General features: G+C 43.6%; 1 protein-coding gene across 8 annotated transcripts in view; it reads right to left on the bottom strand.

Moving 5' to 3' along the window:
• Positions 1-18,937, bottom strand: part of SMARCA2 (SWI/SNF related, matrix associated, actin dependent regulator of chromatin, subfamily a, member 2) — a 277,308-nt gene that overhangs the window by 84,705 nt on the left and 173,666 nt on the right. For all 8 annotated transcript variants that reach the window (XR_009552039.1, XR_009552040.1, XM_060199759.1 and 5 more), the window contains exon 27: positions 9,961-10,179. Coding sequence is in view for 6 of the 8 variants with exons in the window: in XM_060199759.1 (XP_060055742.1) it covers positions 9,961-10,179 (219 nt within the window). In the remaining 2 variants the exon portion in view is untranslated. The remainder of the gene's footprint in view (positions 1-9,960; positions 10,180-18,937) is intronic.

Raw genomic sequence — 18,937 nt, 5'->3', positions numbered from 1 at the left:
ATTTCAAAGGCTCTCTGCAGTAAAAAAACAAGCCAGTGGAAAGGAGCCACCAAGCAGAGTCCTGCCTGCAAACCGGGGTTGTCAGAGCTGGGAGTGCGGGAGAGCCCGTTTCCCTGGGCAGAAAATGAGTAAAGGGGAGGAGGGTGGGTGGGTGTCTCAGCTGGTAAAGCACAGGCCACTCTGCTCTAGGAAGCACATACAGAGGGGAAGCTTCATGCATGTTGGAGCAGTGTAGCAGCGTCTCTCCTCTCCTCCCTTTGCCTCTGTCTCCCTCTCTCTCAAGGAAACAAGAACAACATATTGGCCACCAGGAGTGACAGAGCTGTATAAGCACTGAGCCCCTGGTGGCAAAAATAAATGCATAAATAAAAGGCCTGAGAGTACTCCTACCTGTTGTATATGCCTGGTGGCCTTTGCATTGGGTTCTTGTCTTGGAATCTCTAAAACTCTTGAAATTTCCAGCATGACAACAGCGTCTTTTTAATTTTTATTGTTTATTTATTTTGTATAGAGATAGAGTGAAATCGAGAGGGAAGGGGAAATAGAGAGAAAGACACCTGCAGTATTGCTTCACCACTTCTGAAGCTTCCCTCTTGCAGGCAGGGATGGGGGACTTAAGCCCAGGTGCTTGTGGATTATAACATTAGTGCTCTACTAGATATAGTCTCCCCACCCCCCATGCTTATGAGGTGACTCAAGGTGGGCCCCTGGATAGGCTTGGAGTGGAGATCGATTACCAGAAAGACCTCAACTAGCAGAGGGTTGTAAGCCAAATTGGGCTAATTTTCCGGTAGCAGCTAGTAATAAACCTGTTAATGGGACACTGAGCCAATCCAATATGAGTGGGGGTGGAGAGGAAGTAAGGGTTGGACACTAAATTAGTCATATTGCTAACGACTGTATCAATCATGTCCATGTAATGGGACCCCAATAAAAATCTCGCCCAACTCACTGAATCTTGGTGGAACTTACTGGCTGGTGAACATACTGATGGATAGGAGGGTGATGCGTCCTGATTTCTGGAGGAAGGGAGAAGAAACTTGATCCCCCTCACCCCCCAGGCCTCTTCCTCTTTTTTTGGTCTTATTTTTGTTTTGTTTACCAGAGCACTGCTCAACTCTGGTTTATGATGGTGCAAGGGATTAAATTTGAGACCCTGTAGCTTCAGGCATGAGTCTCTTTGCATAATCATTAGGCTATCTACCCCCATTCGTTCTCCTCCTCCTCATCTTTATTTGGCTAATACAGACCAACAATGTTTCTAGTAAAACTCTAATTTCAAGGAGGCCTTTCCTGAGGTCTGTGAGTTGCTATAACAAATTATTAGACCTGGGGGAAATTGTGAGAACCCTTGAATTTAAAGCTAATCAGAAGTACCAATGTTCTGGGGGCCATTTCCCCCCTCACCCCCAAAGGCCAACTGGCATTTCAGGCAAGTGCAGGCTTGTTGGGGACTGAACCCTTTAACTGGTGGGGTCTGTGCAAACTCTAGGTGGGTAGTTGGGGTTGGAATGAATTATGTGTCAGAGTTCAAACGTGGTGTGTTTGGAGGTCTGGGTGCAGAGAAGAATGAGGTACTAAAGATGCCCAGTGGGGTGACTTACAAAGAGTGAGCCCCAGAACTCTTATGTATTTATAATCAAAGTAGTACTCAGCTCAGGTTTATACTGGTGCAGGGAATTGAACCTGGGACCCTCAAAGCCTCAGGCATGAGGCAGAATCACTATACTATCTCCCTAGGGAACTCTAGCACGGATTTCGCAAGTTCCACCCAAGGCTCTCAGAAAGCTTCTCATGCTGTGTTTCATAACTGACTTTTGAAAAAGCCATAATTTAAAAAGGCAAGGTGTTCTGGGTGTAGTTTGGCTTGTTACAAAAAGCTCCCCAATCCACCAAACTATCGGAGTCAGAAATTTCAGACTTGACATCCCCTGATGGTTAACTAGCGGTGGAGAAAAGGATCTGAAGCACCCCACACATTCCAGCATGGCTGGAAGAACATAGCCAGAAGCTTGCAGAATGCCGACTAATATACAGAAGCATTGAGAACCAGGAGTCTTCATAGGGTTTGTAACTTCAGGGAAGCTGGCAGCTAGAGATGGTGCCTAGGACCTCAGAAGTAACAATTTATGTCATCAAAGTCTCTGAAAAGGTGAGAAGACATCCAGGAACATTTTACCAAAGCACTGTTCAGCTCTGGTTTATGGTGGTGTGGGGGACTAAACCTGGGACTTTGGAGCCTCAGGCATGAAAGTCTGTTTGCATAACCATTATGCTATATACCCTCTGCCTCAGAACAAGAACGATCCATCCACAGGACTGCAAGGGACCCAGTGAAATGATGGAATATGAATTACCCAAATGTAACCTGGGAAGTGGTGCAGTGGACAGTGTTGTACTCTTAAGCCTGAGGCCCTGGGTTCAATTCCTGGTGCTGCATGTGGCAAAGTGGTACTCTAGTTGTCTTTCTTTCACTAGCTGATTTTTTTTTCAATGCTATCTTGAGTGGCATGGGTGGTGGTACAGTGGATGAAGTGTTGGATTTCCAAGCACGAGATCTTGAGTTGGATCCCCAGATGCTCTGTTGTATACACACAACACACAAACACACTTTCTCTTCGTTCTCTCCCCCTGTCTCCCCCTCCTCTCTCCATTTCTCTCTGTCCTATCCAACAACGACAGCATCAATCACAACTACAATAATAATTACAACAATAAAAACAACAAGGGCAACAAAAGGGAATAAATAAATATTAAAAAAAAAAACTTTTTAAAACTTCTCAATAGGGAAATATAGAAACAGTCCGGGGAATGAATTGACCTGCCAACACCTATGTCCACTGGAGAGGCAATTATAAAAGCCAGAACTCCCACCTTTTGTACCCAAAAAGAATTTTGGTCAATACTCTCAGAGAGGAAGAAATGTTAGGTGAAGAGGATCAGAGGGCTCTAAACTCCAAATCCATAAGGATCCAGAGAGAGAAGAGGACAAACAGAAGGACATTTGGAAGTAGTAGTAGGTGTAGGTGTGACTTAAAATGGAAGGGAAGTCAGGGCTATAAAAAAAGAATGCATACATATGTATATATTTATAGAAATAAGAGTTAACCCCATATATAACCCCATTGAAAGAACCAATGCAGTTTTAGTTTCCAGTGGAGGGAATGGGGACACTGAACTCTGATGGTGGGAAAGGTGTGGAATTGTATCCCTGTTATTTTTTTACTAATAAAAAAAACCTTTCTTCTTTTTTTATATCTTATTTATTCCCTTTTGTTGTCCTTACTGTTTTATTGTTGTAGTTATTATTGCTGTTGTTATTGATGTCATCATTGTTAGATAGGACAGAGAGAAATGGAGAGAGGAGGGGAAGACAGAGAGGGGGAAAGACAGACACCTGCAGACCTGCCTCACGGCTTGTGAAGTGGGGAGTCGGGAGCTTGAACCAGGACCTTTATGCTGGTCCTTGCGCTTTGTGCCACATATGCTTAACCAGTTATGCTACCGCCTGACTCCCCCCCCCAAAAAAAAAAACAACTTTTTAAACTGACCTGAGTTTGAAACTGTGAGCCTTCTTCATTTGACATGTTACAAACACATAAAATCAAAATTCTCAGATCTGCTAACTCAACAGACTGCATAAAGGACACTGGGAATTTTTAGCATGCTATAGTTACAAAATGAAACCTGTCTGGAATAAGACTGCAGTAAGATTTTCAAAGAAAGTAGCTATGCCACTTAAATCTAACTTAAATGTCTTGCTGCTAGGGCTATTAACAGAACCTTCTTTTACCTGGGCTCTTGGCCAGAACCCATTTCCCTTCTTAGGTGGTAATGCCATGTGGCTGATTTCTAGCCTGGAATGGAAGTGCTATGTGACTGTTCAGTTCTGGCCCCTAAGACCCCACATTCCACACTTCACATTGTGCTCCCCAATTCCATCCCACCCCTGCTGGCAGAGGCTCCATGAATGGCTAATAGACAAGAGCTGCCTCCTGCCCCAAGAGTTTTATGTGGGAAATAAAATTCTACTTATTTTGTGGGGATAGGCCACCAAATAGGACACGTTTAGGTACATCCTAGGCTGTACTCATGCATTAACTCAGGGCAATTACAGTGTAGCATTCCAGGGACACACATTATTATTGTTTTAAAATCTTATTTTTTATTTACTTTGGATAAAGACAAATTGAAAGGAAAGGGGGGGGGGCAAGAGAAAGGCACCTGCAGCAATGCTGCCCTGTGACGCTTCCCCTCTGCAAGTGGGGAACAGGAACTTGAGCCTGAGTCCTTGTGCAAGATGGTAATGTGTGCTCACCCAGATGTACCATCACCTGGACCCCTATTGTTATTTTAAAATATTTTAGTCATAAATGTTATTGAATAGGGTAGTCGGGTGGTAGCGCAGCAGGTTAAGTGCAGGTGGAGCAAAGCACAAGGACCAGCGTAAGGATCCCAGTTCAAGCCCCCGGCTCCCCACCTGCAGGGGAGTCGCTTCACAGGTGGTGAAGCAGGTCTGCAGGTATCTATCTTTCTCTCTCCCTCTGTCTTCCCCTCCTCTTTCCATTTCTCTCTGTCCTATCCAATAACAATGACACCAATAACAACTACAACAATAAAACAAGGACAACAAAAATAAATAAATATTAAAAAAAGGAAAGAAAAATGTTATTGAATAGAGACAAAGACTTTTTTTTTAAGACAAAGAAAAATTGAGAGGGGAGGAGAGGTGGAGAAAGAGAGGGGGAGAGACAGAGAGATACCTGCAGACCTGCTTCACCGCTTGTGAAGTTTTCCCCACTGCTGGTGGGGACAGCCTGAAGCTGGGTCCTTGTGCACTGTGACATGTGCACATAAGCACCACCCAGAAATAGTATTACTATTATTATTAACCAGAGAGTACTGCTCAGCTATGGCTGTGGCAGTGTGAAGGACTAACCCTGGGACTTCTGATCCCTCAGGAGTGAAAGTCTGTTGCATAACCACTGTTGCTATTTCTCCAGTCCCAAGGCTGCTTATTTGCATAAGGAAGTCTGAATTTCCACCAAAATGTAAGTCCAGCTCACAGGAAGGCTGGCATGTCAGCCACTCTCAAGAATGCAGTAAAGGGTTCCAGTGCTGTGGAGGAACAGCCAGCATTTCTAAGTGAAGGCATCACAGAAGTAGTGGCCACTACATTGGTCATTGAATGATGAGGAGAACTCAAAAGAAAAAGGAACCGTCCTGTACTGCTGGTGGGAATATGAATTGGTCCAACCCCTATAGAGAGCAGTCTGGAGAGCTCTCATAAGGCTAGAAGTAACCTACTCTCTGGGGATATATCCTAAGGAACCAAACACACCCATCCAAAAAGATCTGTGTATACCTATGTTCATAGCAGCACAATTTGTAATAGCCAAAACCTGGAAGCAATCCAGGTGTCCAACAGATGAGTGGCTGAGCAAGTTGTGGCTTATATACACAATGGAATACTACTCAGCCATTAAAAATGATAAATTCACCTTTTCATCCTTATTTTGGATGGAGCCTGAAAGAATCACATGAAGTGATAAGCTAGAAAGAGAAGGATGAACATGACATGATCTTATTCATAGACAGCTGCAGAGCATTAAGAACAGAAGGGGAAACAAAAGCAGAACTTGGGCTGGGTTAGGTGTATTCCACCAAAGTAAAGGATTCTGGGGGCTAGGTGGGGCGCTTTTAGATCCTGGTCCATGATAGTGGAGGAGGACTTAGGCTGAGAGTTAGAGCGTTTTGCAGAAAACTGAAAAATCTTACACATACACCAACAGCTGTATTTACTGTAAACCATTAATCCCCCAATAAAAATTTTAAAAAGACAATGAGCTGTGGTCTACTGCAACAGAACCAGGGACTCTAAAGAGGGGAGAAGTGGGTTATTTGTGGGGAGGGGGTGTAGAGAGGGCACTACCCCAGGAAGATGATGCCTGTCAGAAGGAGGAAGAACAAACCAACAGGGCTGAGCAGGAACTCTCAGGGGCTCTGCAGACAGAAAGGGGGTAATGTTTTCTGCACGGGCACTGCTGAGGATATGATAGAAGCAGAGAATGGCTAGCTGCCCCACTCAGCTGCCTTCCAGCTCTGAGATCCTGTCTGTCTTCAGCTGCCTCTGCCAAGCAGGCTCTGTAAGGCACTGCCAAAAGAAAGAATTCTGATTTAAGCCCCAATGCAGCATTTCTTACATGACTGTTCTTGCCAAGTTCCCTTTCAAGGCCATGTTGGCTGGGTTCGCTCAATGTGTTCCATCTTTAGGCAACAGGAAGCCTCTCTCCACATGCTGGCCCATGAGAAGCCTTTGAATCCTTTTGAATCCGATCTTACTATCCAAAAGAAAAAAAAAAAAAGCGTAGGATGCTGATAGTAAAGGAGGGTATTGCTGTTGAATGACAGGGCAAATGACAAGCAGTATCTATTTTGAAAGCTTAAACCTTGGGGCAGTTTACATCACTTGGATGTCCTAACTAACACCAAGTTACCAAATATGGTAATACAGTTTTCAAAAGATTGGATGCAGAAGAAAAGAAGGAAAGAGTACTTGGGGGAGGGGGAGCTTCAGGTCCTGGTACGTCACGTGATGGTGGAGGAGGACCTAGGCTGGGGGTGAGAGTGTTTTTCAGAAAACTGAGAAATGTTACACATGTACCAACAACGGTATTTACTATAAACCATTAATCCCCCCAATAAAAATAAATGAAAAAAGTATTTCACAAGTTAATTTTTTTCTTCTTCCTGCTAACAGGGACTTGGTGGTTGCACCATGAATCCACTATTCTTGGTAGACATTTTCTTCTCTCTCTCTCTCTCTCTGACAGGACAGAGAAATTGAGAGGGGAGGGGAGTGTAGAGAGGGAAAGAGGGAGTGAGTCCCCTGCAGCCCTGCTTCATTGCTCATGAAGTTTCCCTCCTGCAGGATTTTTTTTTTTTTTGCCTCCAGGGTTATTGCCAGGCCTCAGTGCCTGCACCACAAATCCACTGCTCCTGGAGACCATTTTTTCCCCTTTTGTTACCCTTGTTGTTTTATCATTGTTGTGGTTATTATTATTGTTGTTGTTGCTGCTGTCGTTGGATAGGACAGAGAGAAATCAAGAGAGGAGGGGAGACAGAGGGGGAGAGAAAAACAGACACATGCAGACCTGCTTCACTACCTGTGAAGTGACTCTCCTGCAGGTGGGGAGCCGGGATCTCAAACCAGGATCCTTACGCCACGGGTCCTTGTGCTTTGCGCCACATGCGCTTAACCTGCTACAGCCCGACTTCCCCCTCCTGCAGGATTGAACCAAGTTCTTGTGCATAGTAATAAGGACATTGAATTGGGTACTCCACCTCCTGGACCCACAAGTTAATTTTTTCAAATGGTTAAGTTCAGTTATATTCTTGTCTAATCAACAAAAGACATGTTGTGTGTCATATCTGGTGTGTGTGTGTGTGTGTGTGTGTGTGTGTTTGTGGACTGACAGCAAAATGATGAGCTGGTTTGTCATTTCATCTTCTGCACTAATACTCCAGGCACATCCTTAATTTATTGCTTAAACAAAAGGGGGAAAGGACAGAATTTTTCTGAGCTCAGAAGCATTTAACAAATGCAGTACTCTTCACAGCACACACCAACCTTAACCACACAGCATCAACCTCTTAAAAAGTAACACAAAAGAGATTTGCACAACCATATTCAATGGTCACTGAACTACAGGGATGCCACAGCAAAACAATCACATGAAAGTTCCATCTCCTACAGCCCTGACCCACTGGAATGTGAACATGTGAACGATGCTTTCTTAGTCTCTCTCTCTCTCTCTTTTTTTTTTTTGCACAATACCATGGACTTCAGTTTTTTTTTTTTTTCTTTTCTTCAAAATTCAGGTCACATCTCTCTTATCACACAACATACTGAGCAAATCACTATCTTTAGTGGTGCCAAGGCTTTCTGGCTTTGATAGTCAATCTTTTTTTTTTTTTTTTTTCTTTTAATTGCCACCAGGGTTATCTCTGGGGCTTGGAGTCTTCACTATGAATCCACTGCTCCTGTTGCCAATTTTTTCCCCTTTATTTTCTCTTTTTTTCTATTCTATTAGGTAGGATGGAGAGAAATTGAGAGGAGAGGAGGAAATAGAGAGGAACAGAGAAAGATAGACACTTGCAGCTTTGCTTCACTGCTTGCAAAGCTTCCTCCCATGAATGGGGAACAGGGGTTTGAACTTGGGCGCTTGCGTATGGTGGTGGTTGTGCTCAACCGGGTACACCACCACCTGGCCCTGATAAACAATCTTCAGACATTCCCCTTGCCTTTCTACCCATGTACACACCTTTCCTTAGAACCGGAGTTTTAAAACCCAGAGCTCGGAAATGTTACTCCCCTTTGACAAAATGAACAATTCATTATGACAGCTTCTATTTTGTTTGGTTTTCGACCAAGTATGCTTGCTATTTCCAGTGCAGGGTGACTTGCCCTGCTTGGAATGCGTGTCCTGGATTGTTCTCTCTATTTAGGTGCTGAGTCTATGCCTGCTAAGGGAACCTAGGAATCAAACTTCTTTTAGGGGTATCCATGGGCCTTGCCACAGTCACATATATGGTTTCTAGAACATTCTGAATATATACATATATATATATATATATATACACATACTAGAGGAGTGCTCAGCTCTGGCTTACTGTGGTGCTGGGGACTGAACCTGGGACTCTGGAACCTTAGGCATGAGAGTCTTTTGTATAACCACTATGCTATCTCCCCAGCCCACATTCTGCTATTTCTGTGCTTACCAGGGGAAGAGATTTTTATCCTGCAATCCAAATGAGAGATCAACCTTTTATTACCCCAAGTAGAGGGAAAAAAATAAAAACAAAACTCACTGAGGGAGTAACATATCCAAGCATCCCAGACCCACATCCCAGGCCCCACTTTGTCTTTGTAGCTGACTGATTAGAGCACTCTGCAAAATCAAGCAAGCAAACACACCAGCACCCACTGAGCCTTAGTCTTAGCCAGTTTTGCGAACCTACAAAGTCACTGAGCTTCTCTGGGCCTCCAGTGCTTTATCTGTCACAGCCAAGAGGACACAGAGGCACCCAGCAGCTCCAGCGGTCTTAGATCTGGATGTCGTGAGACCACAGTCCTGTCCCTTGAACCATCTTAGCCTTTGAAATGCCCAACTCAGCAACAGAATCTAAGGATTTCTCCACCTCTCCACCTCACCACCTCTTGGACTTCAGAGAGGCTGTTCTTAACCCTGTCTCCTAAACTTCCGAGCAAAGACCGTGGAACCAGGAGGAAGGGCAACCAAGAACTCCTCCTCAGAGGCCTCCTTCCATAGAATGATTCCAGTTCAGAGGAAAGGAAGAATGAAATAGATAAGGAAAGAAAGAGAGAAATAAAGGAAGAAATAAGAAAGGGAGAGAAAGAAAGAAGAAAAGGAGAGAGAGAAAGAAGGAAGGAAAGAAAAAGAAAGGAAGTAAGAAAGAAGAGCAAGAGAGAAAGAGAGAAGGGAAGGAAGGAAAGAGAAAGAAGAGAAGAAAAAGAGAAATGGAGAGATAAAGAAAGGGAGAGGGAAAGGAGGAACGAAGAAAAAAAGTAAAAGGAGAAAGAAGAGAAAAATGAAGAAAGGAACAGAGAAAGAAGCAAGAAAAAAGAGCATGAGAGAAAGAAGGAAGGAAAAGAGAGGGAAAAAAGGATAGAAAGGGAGAAAGAAAAAAGGAAGGAAAGAGAGAAGGAAGGAAAGAAAGAATGAATGAATGAAAGAAAGAAGGAAAAGGGGGAGGGAGAGAGAGAGATTGAGAAAGAGAAATGAAGAAGAGACGGACCAGGCGACAGGCGCCACTGGGAATCACTAGTGCTCACACCAGCTCTCCTCCAGCCCTGAGAGTCCAGGCCTGCTGTGTCTAGGGCCTGTCCTCCATGACTGGGCGGCCCTCGGAACCAGGTCCAGTCCGCAGAGCACCTACCCGCAGCCACTGCTTCTCGGTGAGCGTGTCGCTGTAGTCCACGTCCCTGCGCTGGCGCGATCCGCGGCCAAAGATCTTCTCCTCTTCTTCCTCGCAGGTGAGGCGCTCCACCTCAGCATCGTCCTTGATGATCCAGGCCGGCAGCTCATCCTCCTCCAGCAGCCGCGGCTTGCGCTTCGGGTTACGGGCCTCCTCTCGCCGCCGGTCCATGTCCATGCGCTGGGGGCAACACAGAGGGTCAGGGAGTCCTGCACCGGACTTCCCAGGGACTGCACCCACACCCCAACCCAAAGGCTGTAAGGAGCTCCCCCCTTATCCTCCCAGCTTCTCTGGGGAGCCTCGCTACTCTGACCTCATATCAAAATAGCGATTTCACTGGGCTGGGTGGTGATACATCTGGTAGAGAACACGTTACACGTTACCATGTATAGAGATCTGGATTCAAGCCCCGGCTCCCCATCTGCAGGGGTGAAGCCTCACGAATGGTGGTAAAACAGTGCTGCAGTCTCTCTTTCTCCTTATCTCCCCTACCCCTCTTGATTTCTCTGTCTCTATCCAATAAATAATAAATAAAATATAAAAACAAAGGATTCAAAGGGCAAGAGACTGGCATACTTTAATGATAACTCTTTAAACACTATCAGGCCACCCCATCATCTGGGGCCTTATTCAGGGAATCCTGAGATTCCCAAACAGACCTCAAATAAATCCCTTTCTCCATTGTTACAGGTAATCTCTATCAGGAACAACAAAACAGACCCTTTGAGGGCCCCACATAGGACCTTGCCCTTAAGTTGGATCAACAACGGTAGAGAATGTTCCATCCTCCGAAGGGAGGACGTACAAAATACTCTATGCTACATCTGAGGAAGATGGGTCCTGATATTGGGGCAGCTTGGAATGTTCCTACTCATGACCACAGAATGTGAGCTCAGATCTACAGGGATGCAGAGGTCACACAGGCTCCTAAGCTGAATATGGGCCCCAGACCAAATCAAATCGATGGGGTTTATAGTCAACAATATTTATAACCCTTCCCCATATTAGGGAGCTACTCTCTTCCCTGATCCAGCTTTCTGTCTCTTTTCCAGCCATGACATCACCTCCCCAGACAGTAACTTGGATCCACCTGCATATCAGATTTCAGGCTCAGAGGAAAAAAAAAAAAAAAAACTAGTATAGCTACAGGCCCTTTGAAATATAACTAAAATATGCCTACTAGCTATCTACGAAATGGAGGACCCCTCAACACTTCATCTGCACTACTCCAGCCTTTAGGTTCATAATTAGTCAGGAACTTATTTTGGCTTTGTATGTTAACTCTCTTTTCAGCCCTCAGGTTCCAGCATGATGCTAGCATGATGCCAACCAGACTTCCCTGGACAGATGACCCCACCAGTGTGTCCTGGAGCTCCGCTTCCCCAGAGCCCCACCCTACTAGGGAAAGAGAGAGGCAGACTGGGAGTATGGATCGACCAGTCAACGCCCATGTTCAATGGGGAAGCAATTCCAGAAGCCAGACCTTCTACCTTCTGCATCCCACAATGACCTTGGGTCCATACTCTCAGAGTGATAAAGAATATGAAAGCTATCAGGGGAGGGGATGGGGTGTGGAGTCCTGCTAGTGGGAATTGTGTGGAGCTGTACTCCTCTTATCCTATGGTTTTGTTAATGTCTCCTTTTTTAAATAAATAAAAAAAGAATTATTCAAATACACATAGTACTGAGGTTTGGTGATGTTACACCTGGTTGAGAGCACACAGTACAGTGCACAAGAGTTCGGGTTCAAGCCCCTGGTCCCCACCTGCATGGGGAAAGCTTCATAAGTGGTGAAGCAGGGCTGGAGGTGCCTGCCCCTCCCCTTCCCTCTTGATTTCGATCTGTCTCTATCCAATAAATAATCTCCCCTTTCCCTCTATCTCTCTTTAATTTTTTTTTTTAGAATTTATTTATTTATTCATGAGAAAGACAGGTGGGGAGGGAGGGAGGGAGGGGGAGAGAGAGAGAGAGAGAGAGAGGGGGGGGGGGGGAACCAGACATCACTCTGGTACATGTGCGGCTGGGGATTGAGCTCAGGACTTTATGGCTGGGAATCTAATGCTTTAACCATTGCACGACCTCCTGGACCCCTCCCTCTCAACTTCTCTGTTTCTTAAAATCTGTATCTGTCCAGCATCAGTGGTGGCAGATTTATTGTGCAATCACCAAGCCCCAGTGATGACCGCTATGGCATTTAAACAAAACAAAACAAAACACAGTAATAAAAAAGAAAAGAAAATATCCTGTTTCTCAGTAGGACTCATGTTTTTTAACTGAATGCTGGCTGGGGGGTGGGGGGGTAGGAGTACATGACCAAAATGTAACCACAGAGCAGATACTCTCAGTTGCACTAGGATATGTTGGTACATCGAAGGCATGACTAGTCAATCAACCCTGAATGTATTGAACTGTTGGTGTACCCTTCAATTTGGGGTCTCTTAAATGTTTAGCTCTAAAAAAAAAAAAACAATATTAGATCACAAAGAAGAGGTACTGTCATCTAAGACTATTTCCCCACCTTCTGCCAGTTCTCTTTTATTTGTTTATTATTTATTTATTTTTATGATTTCATTATTTTTTTGAATTCTTTAAAAATATTTATTCCCTTTTTGTTGCCCTTGTTGTTTTATTATTGTAGTTATTATTGTTGTTATTGATGTCATTGTTGTTGGATAGGACAGAAAAAAATGGAGAGAGGAAGGGAAGACAGAGGGGGAGAGAAAGATAGACACCTGTAGACCTGCTTCACCACTTGTGAAGCGACTCCCCTGCAGGTGGGGTAGCTGGGGGCTTGAAACAGGATCCTTATGCCAGTCGATTTTTTATTTTTATTTTTTAACCAGAGCACTGCTCAGCTCTTGCTTATGGTGGTGTGGGGGATTGAACCTGGACTTTGGAGCCTCAGGTAGGAAAGTCTCTTTGCATAAGCATTATGCTATCTACCCACACCCCCAGTTCTCTTTTAAAATCCAGTTTCCATGGTCTGGGAGGTGGCATAGTGGATAAAACATTGGACTCTCAAGTATGAAGTCCTGCGTTTGATACCTGGCAGCACATGTGCCAGTGATATCTGGTTCTTTCTTCTTTCTCTCCTCCTATTTCTCTCATTAATAAATAAAGCGGGCCAGGTGGTAGTGCAGTGGGTTAAGCACAAGGACCTGCATAAGGATCCCAGTTTGAGTCCCCAGCTCCCCACCTGTGGAGGGGGGGTTGCTTTACAAGTGGTGAAGCAGGTCTACAGGTGTCTTTCTCTTCTCCTCTCTGTCTTCCCCTTTTCTCTCGATTTGTCTCTGTCCTATCCAACAATGACAGCAATAACAACAACAATGATAAACAACAAGGGCAACAAATGGGAAAAAATAGCTTCCAGCAGCAGTGGATTCTTAGTGCAGGCCCCGAGCCCTATTGATAAACCTGGAGACAAACATAAATAAATAAATAAATAAAATCTTAAAAAGAATAAAATCCAGTTTCCAGTTTAGCAAATAAAGTAAGTACCACCTACTTGCCTCTAATCTTTGACTAAGCAATCTGACAACTAACCAAGAGCAAATAAAACCTCCACTCGATCATGATGTGTATTCGTGAGACACATCACTGCCTACATGTACCATTTCTTCAGTCAAATAGGCCATTAACCATTCATTCGTCTTCCCCCATTCTTCCTACTGTAACAAAACAAAGATTCAACTTTTTTTCTTAAAAAATGCAAACTGGTAACAAAATGCCATTGAAGCATCTACTCAAATCTGAGTGATCTCTTATACCTATTTTACTAAAATTTAGTGTCCCTTCACCTAAGTTGAATTAAAAAAAAATTATATTCATGTGGTCCAGGAGGTTGCATGGTCCAGTGGATCAAGCACTGGATTCTCAAGCATCTGGTACTAAGTTCAAACCTTGGCATAACAGGTACCAGAGTGATGTTTGGCTCTTTCTCTCTCTCCTATCTTTTGAATTAATAAATTAATGACATCTTTTTAAAAAAATCATATTTACAAAATGAGATAGGCTTGGAGCATGACAGATAAATGTGTGACAGTTAGCCAGAAAGGCTGTTCTTTGTTAGACTTATCTACTAATTTAGATTTAGAAAAAGGCAAGGGAACCAGAGTATCGCTCTGGTAAATGTGATACCAGGGATCAACTATGGATCTCAGAGAGGCTGTTCTTAACCCTGCCTCCCAATGCTTTGTCAGATCCGGGATCCACCAAACAGAGGATACCAATCTCAAGTGAGATTTCTCAAAGCCATCCCTAACAGCTATTAATAGTTAGTAAAAAGAATTCATTCTGCCACAAGCCAACTGTTTCTAAGACTTGTAGAACTCTGGTGGTTATCTCTAGGAGGTGGAAGGGTGGGGATACAGAATTTTGGTGGTGGGTGTGGTGCAGAACGAGGCACTGTAATCTTACAGTCTTGTATCCTACTATTAATCACAAATAAAGAATGAAAAAAAATCATTCTACCAATGCTAGATGACAAAATACTGCCACTTCAAGTTTTTGGTTACACTACTGCCATGTTTAACCCTACACTGTGAAATGACAAACACCATGCACTTTTCCACAAGTGAGAAAGCAGGTCTTTGTTGTTGTTTTGTTGTTCAATATAGGAGAATGCACTTCACTTTTATTTTTGTTTCTTACAGGAATAGATTTCTTTCTTTATTTAATGTAATTAATTTATGTTACCAGAACCGTGCTCAGCTCTGGCTTCTGGAAGTGCTGGGGATTGAACTTGTGAGCCTCAGGCATGAGCGGTATAAGCATCATGTTACCTTCCCTGCAAACCCAATTTTTAAAAATATTTATTTAATCCATTTTGTTGCCCTTGTTGTTTCATTGTTGTAGTTATTATTGTTGTTGTTATTAATGTCATCGTTGTTGGATAGGACAGAGAGAAATGGAGAGAGGAGGGGAAGACAGAGGGGCAGAGAAAGATAGACACCTGCAGACCTGCTTTACTACCTGAGAAGTGACCCCCCCTTGGAGGTAGGGAGCCGTGGGCTTGAACTGGGATCCTTGCACTGGTCCTTCTGTTTTGTGCCATGTGCGCGTAACCCACTACGCTACTGCCCGACTCCCTGCAAACCCAATTTTTAAGACACTAGTTTTATTATATTTTTGCTGATTAAGTTATTGGATATAGACAGAGAGAAATTAAGAGGGAACGGGAGAGACAGAGAGGGATAGAAACAGAAAGACAACTGGAATACCACTTCACCTCTCGTGAAGCTTTCCCAATGCAGGTGGGGACTGGAATTTGAACCTGGACCCTTGCACACTGTAATGTGTATATTTCACCAGGCACCAGCACCCAGCTCCAAGACACCAGCTTTAAAGTTACGGTGTAGCCTGCAGAATACCAGTATAAAGTTGGGCAGGTAGTCAAGTTAAGAAGTATCTAATTCATTATTCAGTCAGCACATGAAAACCACTTTTATGAGATTTGGAAATACACCTTGTGCTAATGAGAACAATCATTTTTCTTTTTTTAAATCTTTATTTATTTTATAGAGGTAGTGAGAAATTGAGAGGAAAGGGGATATGTAGAGAGAGACAGAGAGATACCTGCAGCACTGCTTTACCACTTATGAAGCTTTCCCCCTGCAGGTGGGGACCAACCAGGGACTTGAACCTGAGCATTGTAACATGTACGCTCAAGCAGTTGTGCCATCACCCGGCCCCAAAATTATTGTTAGGTTTTTTGTTTTTTACCAGAGCACTGCTCAGCTCTGGCTTATGGTGGTGCGGGGAATTGAACCTGGGACATGAAGGAGCCTCAGCTTTGAGAGTCTATTTGCATAACCATTATGCTATCTACCCCCGCCCGAGAACAATTATTTTTCAAAAGCACTTCTTGCCTTTGTAGGGAACATAGCAGCTAACATGTTTAATGTTTGTACAGTAGTAAAAGCTTTAGGGAATATTATCTTGAGCTTTCAAATACCATTTAAGGCAAAATATTTTATGTCAGATAATTTCTTCTGAAGTCACATTTTTGGAAGGAGAAAATAAAAAAATATTTTAAATAAAGCTTTTACTTTTTAAAAATATTTATTTATTTATTCCCTTTTTGTTGCCCTTGTTTTATTGTTGTTGTTATTGACGTCATTATTGTTGGATAGGACAGAGGAGGGGAAGACAGAGAGGGGGAGAGAAAGATAGACACCTGCAGACCTGCTTTACCACTTGTGAAATGACTGCCCTGCAGGTGGGGAGCCAGGGGCTGGAACCGGGATCCTTACACAGGTCGTTGTGCTTGGCGCCACATGCACTTAACCTGCTGTGCTACTGCTCGACTCCCAAAGCTTTCATTTTTTTAAGAGACTTAATGTTTGCTGTCTAGTGTCTCACATATAATCAAATAGGACTTGTAATGATTTTATTTAGATAACTAACTTTAAAAATACTTAGTTATTAAAAAGAGCAAGAAAAGGAGAGAGGAACAGCATCACCGTGGCACATGCATGCTAAGGGTTGGAATTCAGGACCTGTTGGTTAAGAGTTCAACACTTTATCCACTGTGCCACCTCTGAGGCTCCTGGATGACTAACTTAATAAGTAAAAGATTGGGACTGGGCAGTGATGCACCAGGTAGAGCAGAACATTACCATGCATAAGGACCTGTGTTCAAGTCCCTGGTTCCCACCTGCGGGGTGGGTAACTTCATGTATGGTGAAATAGTGCTACAAATGTCTATTTTCTTTCCCTCTTTTTCTTCCCTACCCTTCTCAATTTCTGTCAGAAAAAGAAAAAGAATGAAAGAAGGAATTTTCAGAAATGGATTTGCCAAGCAGGCACTGAGCCCCAGCAATAACCCCGGGGGTGGGGGAAACTCAGTTAAATAAAACTAAATAGTAGTAATAGGCCAGCATGCTAGCTCACTTGAATAACACACTTATTGGTTGGTTTTGAGCATGATCCAGGTTTGATCCTGGCCCCCACTGAACTGAGGGAAGCTTTGGTGATCTGGCAACTTTCTCTCTTTCTAATGGAAAGTGTCAGTTTGGGGCAGTGACCCCCCCCCCCCCCCCCGCATTCCATGATGACTACATATATATATATATATATAGTATTAGAAATCCAGAGACTTCATTCTAACTCATAGTCTACTCTGGCTCCTCACCAATCTTTAATGGGAGTAGGAAGTAACTGGCAAGGATTCAAATTTTATTTCTTGTCCCATGGTGGCGGTGCTAATGGTAGGTTAAAGGCAGCCAGCTGATGAGAAGGTTAAAAAAAAAAAAGAGAGGGAGCTGGGCCATAGTGTAGTGGGTTAAGCGCACATGGCACAAAGTGCAAGACCGGAGTAAGAATCCTGGTTCGAGCCCCTGGATCCCCACCTGCAGGGGAGTCGCTTCACAGGTGGTTAAGCAGGTCTGCAGTTGTCTATCTTTCTCTTCCCCTCTGTCTTCCTCTCCTCTCTCCATTTCTCTCTGTCCTATCCAACAATGATAACATCGATAACAACAACAATAATAACTTCAACAATAAAAGAATAAGGGCAACAAAAGGGAATAAATATTTTTTTTTAAAAAAAGAAACAGCAATTCATATGATTTATGAAAAGAGAAGCCAAAGAATCATGAACTCAGGGCATCTACCAAAAAAAAAAAAAAAAGTGTTCCTAATCAGCTGTGCCTGTTGTGAGGGAGGAAGCAGTCTTTCCTTTGCTGAGCCTTCCTCCCTGGACCTAGTCTAACCCAGCGCTTCCATCTCAGGGCCTGGCTGGGGGCAGTAGTGAATGAAGTGTTGGACTCACAGGCATGAGGTCTTGAGTCTGATCCCCAACAGAGTATGTATGAGAGTGGTGTCTGGTTCTTCCTCTCCTCTCTTATTAATAAAGCCTTTTTTTAAAAAAAATATTTATTTTCCCTTTTGTTGCCCTTTTTAAAATTGTTGTTGTAGTTATTATTGCCATTGATGTCATTGTTGTGTGCTTGGTACCATGTGCACATAACCCGCTGCACCATCATCCGACTCCCTAAGCCTTTTATTTTTTTAAGATTTATTTTATGTTAGTGAGAAAGATAAAGAGAGAGACCACAGTACTGCTCAGCTCCAGCTGATGGTGGTGCTAGGAACTGAATCTGGGACTTCAGAGATTCAGGCATGAAAGTCTTTTACAGAACCATTGTGTTGTCCTTGTTTTTTATCGTTGTAGTTATTATTGTTGTTGTTATTGATGTTGTGTTGGATAGGACAGAGAGAAATGGAGAGAGAAGGGGAAGACAGAGGGGGAGAGAAAGACAGACACCTGCAGACCTGCTTCACCACCTGTGAAGCGACTCCCCCACAGGTGGGGAGCTGGGGGCCGGAACCAGGATCCTTATGCTAGTCCTTGCGCTTTGCACCACGTGCACTTAGTCTGCTGCTCTACTGCCCAATTCCCATAAATAAAGTCTTTTAAAAATAGTAAAAAGGCCCAACAACAGATGAGTGGCTGAGAAAGCTATGGTATATATACACAATGGAATACTATGCAGCTATCAAAAACAATGAACCCACCTTCTCTGACCCATCTTGGACAGAGCTAGAAGGAATTATGTTAAGTGAACTAAGTCAGAAAGATAAAGATGAGTATGGGATGATCCCACTCATCAACAGAAGTTGATTAAGAAGATCTGAAAGGGAAACTAAAAGCAGGACCTGATCAAATTGTAAGTAGGGCACCAAAGTAAAAACCCAGTGGTGAGGGGTAGACATGCAGCTTCCTGGGCCAGTGGGGGGTGGGAGTGGGTGGGAGGGATGGGTCACAGTCCTTTGGTGGTGGGAATGGTGTTTATGTACACTCCTAGCAAAATGTAGACATATAAATCAGTAGTTAATTAATATGAGAGGGGGAAAATCAATTGTATGTCTCAAAGTTTCTCAAAACACAAACTGAATCTTTTTAATATATAGGCTGTGTATTTGATATGCGGACTCTCTC

The sequence above is a fragment of the Erinaceus europaeus genome, chromosome 10 (genome assembly GCF_950295315.1).
Source record: "Erinaceus europaeus chromosome 10, mEriEur2.1, whole genome shotgun sequence".
NCBI classification, from domain to species: domain Eukaryota; kingdom Metazoa; phylum Chordata; class Mammalia; order Eulipotyphla; family Erinaceidae; genus Erinaceus; species Erinaceus europaeus.
This window is presented reverse-complemented; position numbering and strand designations above follow the sequence as displayed.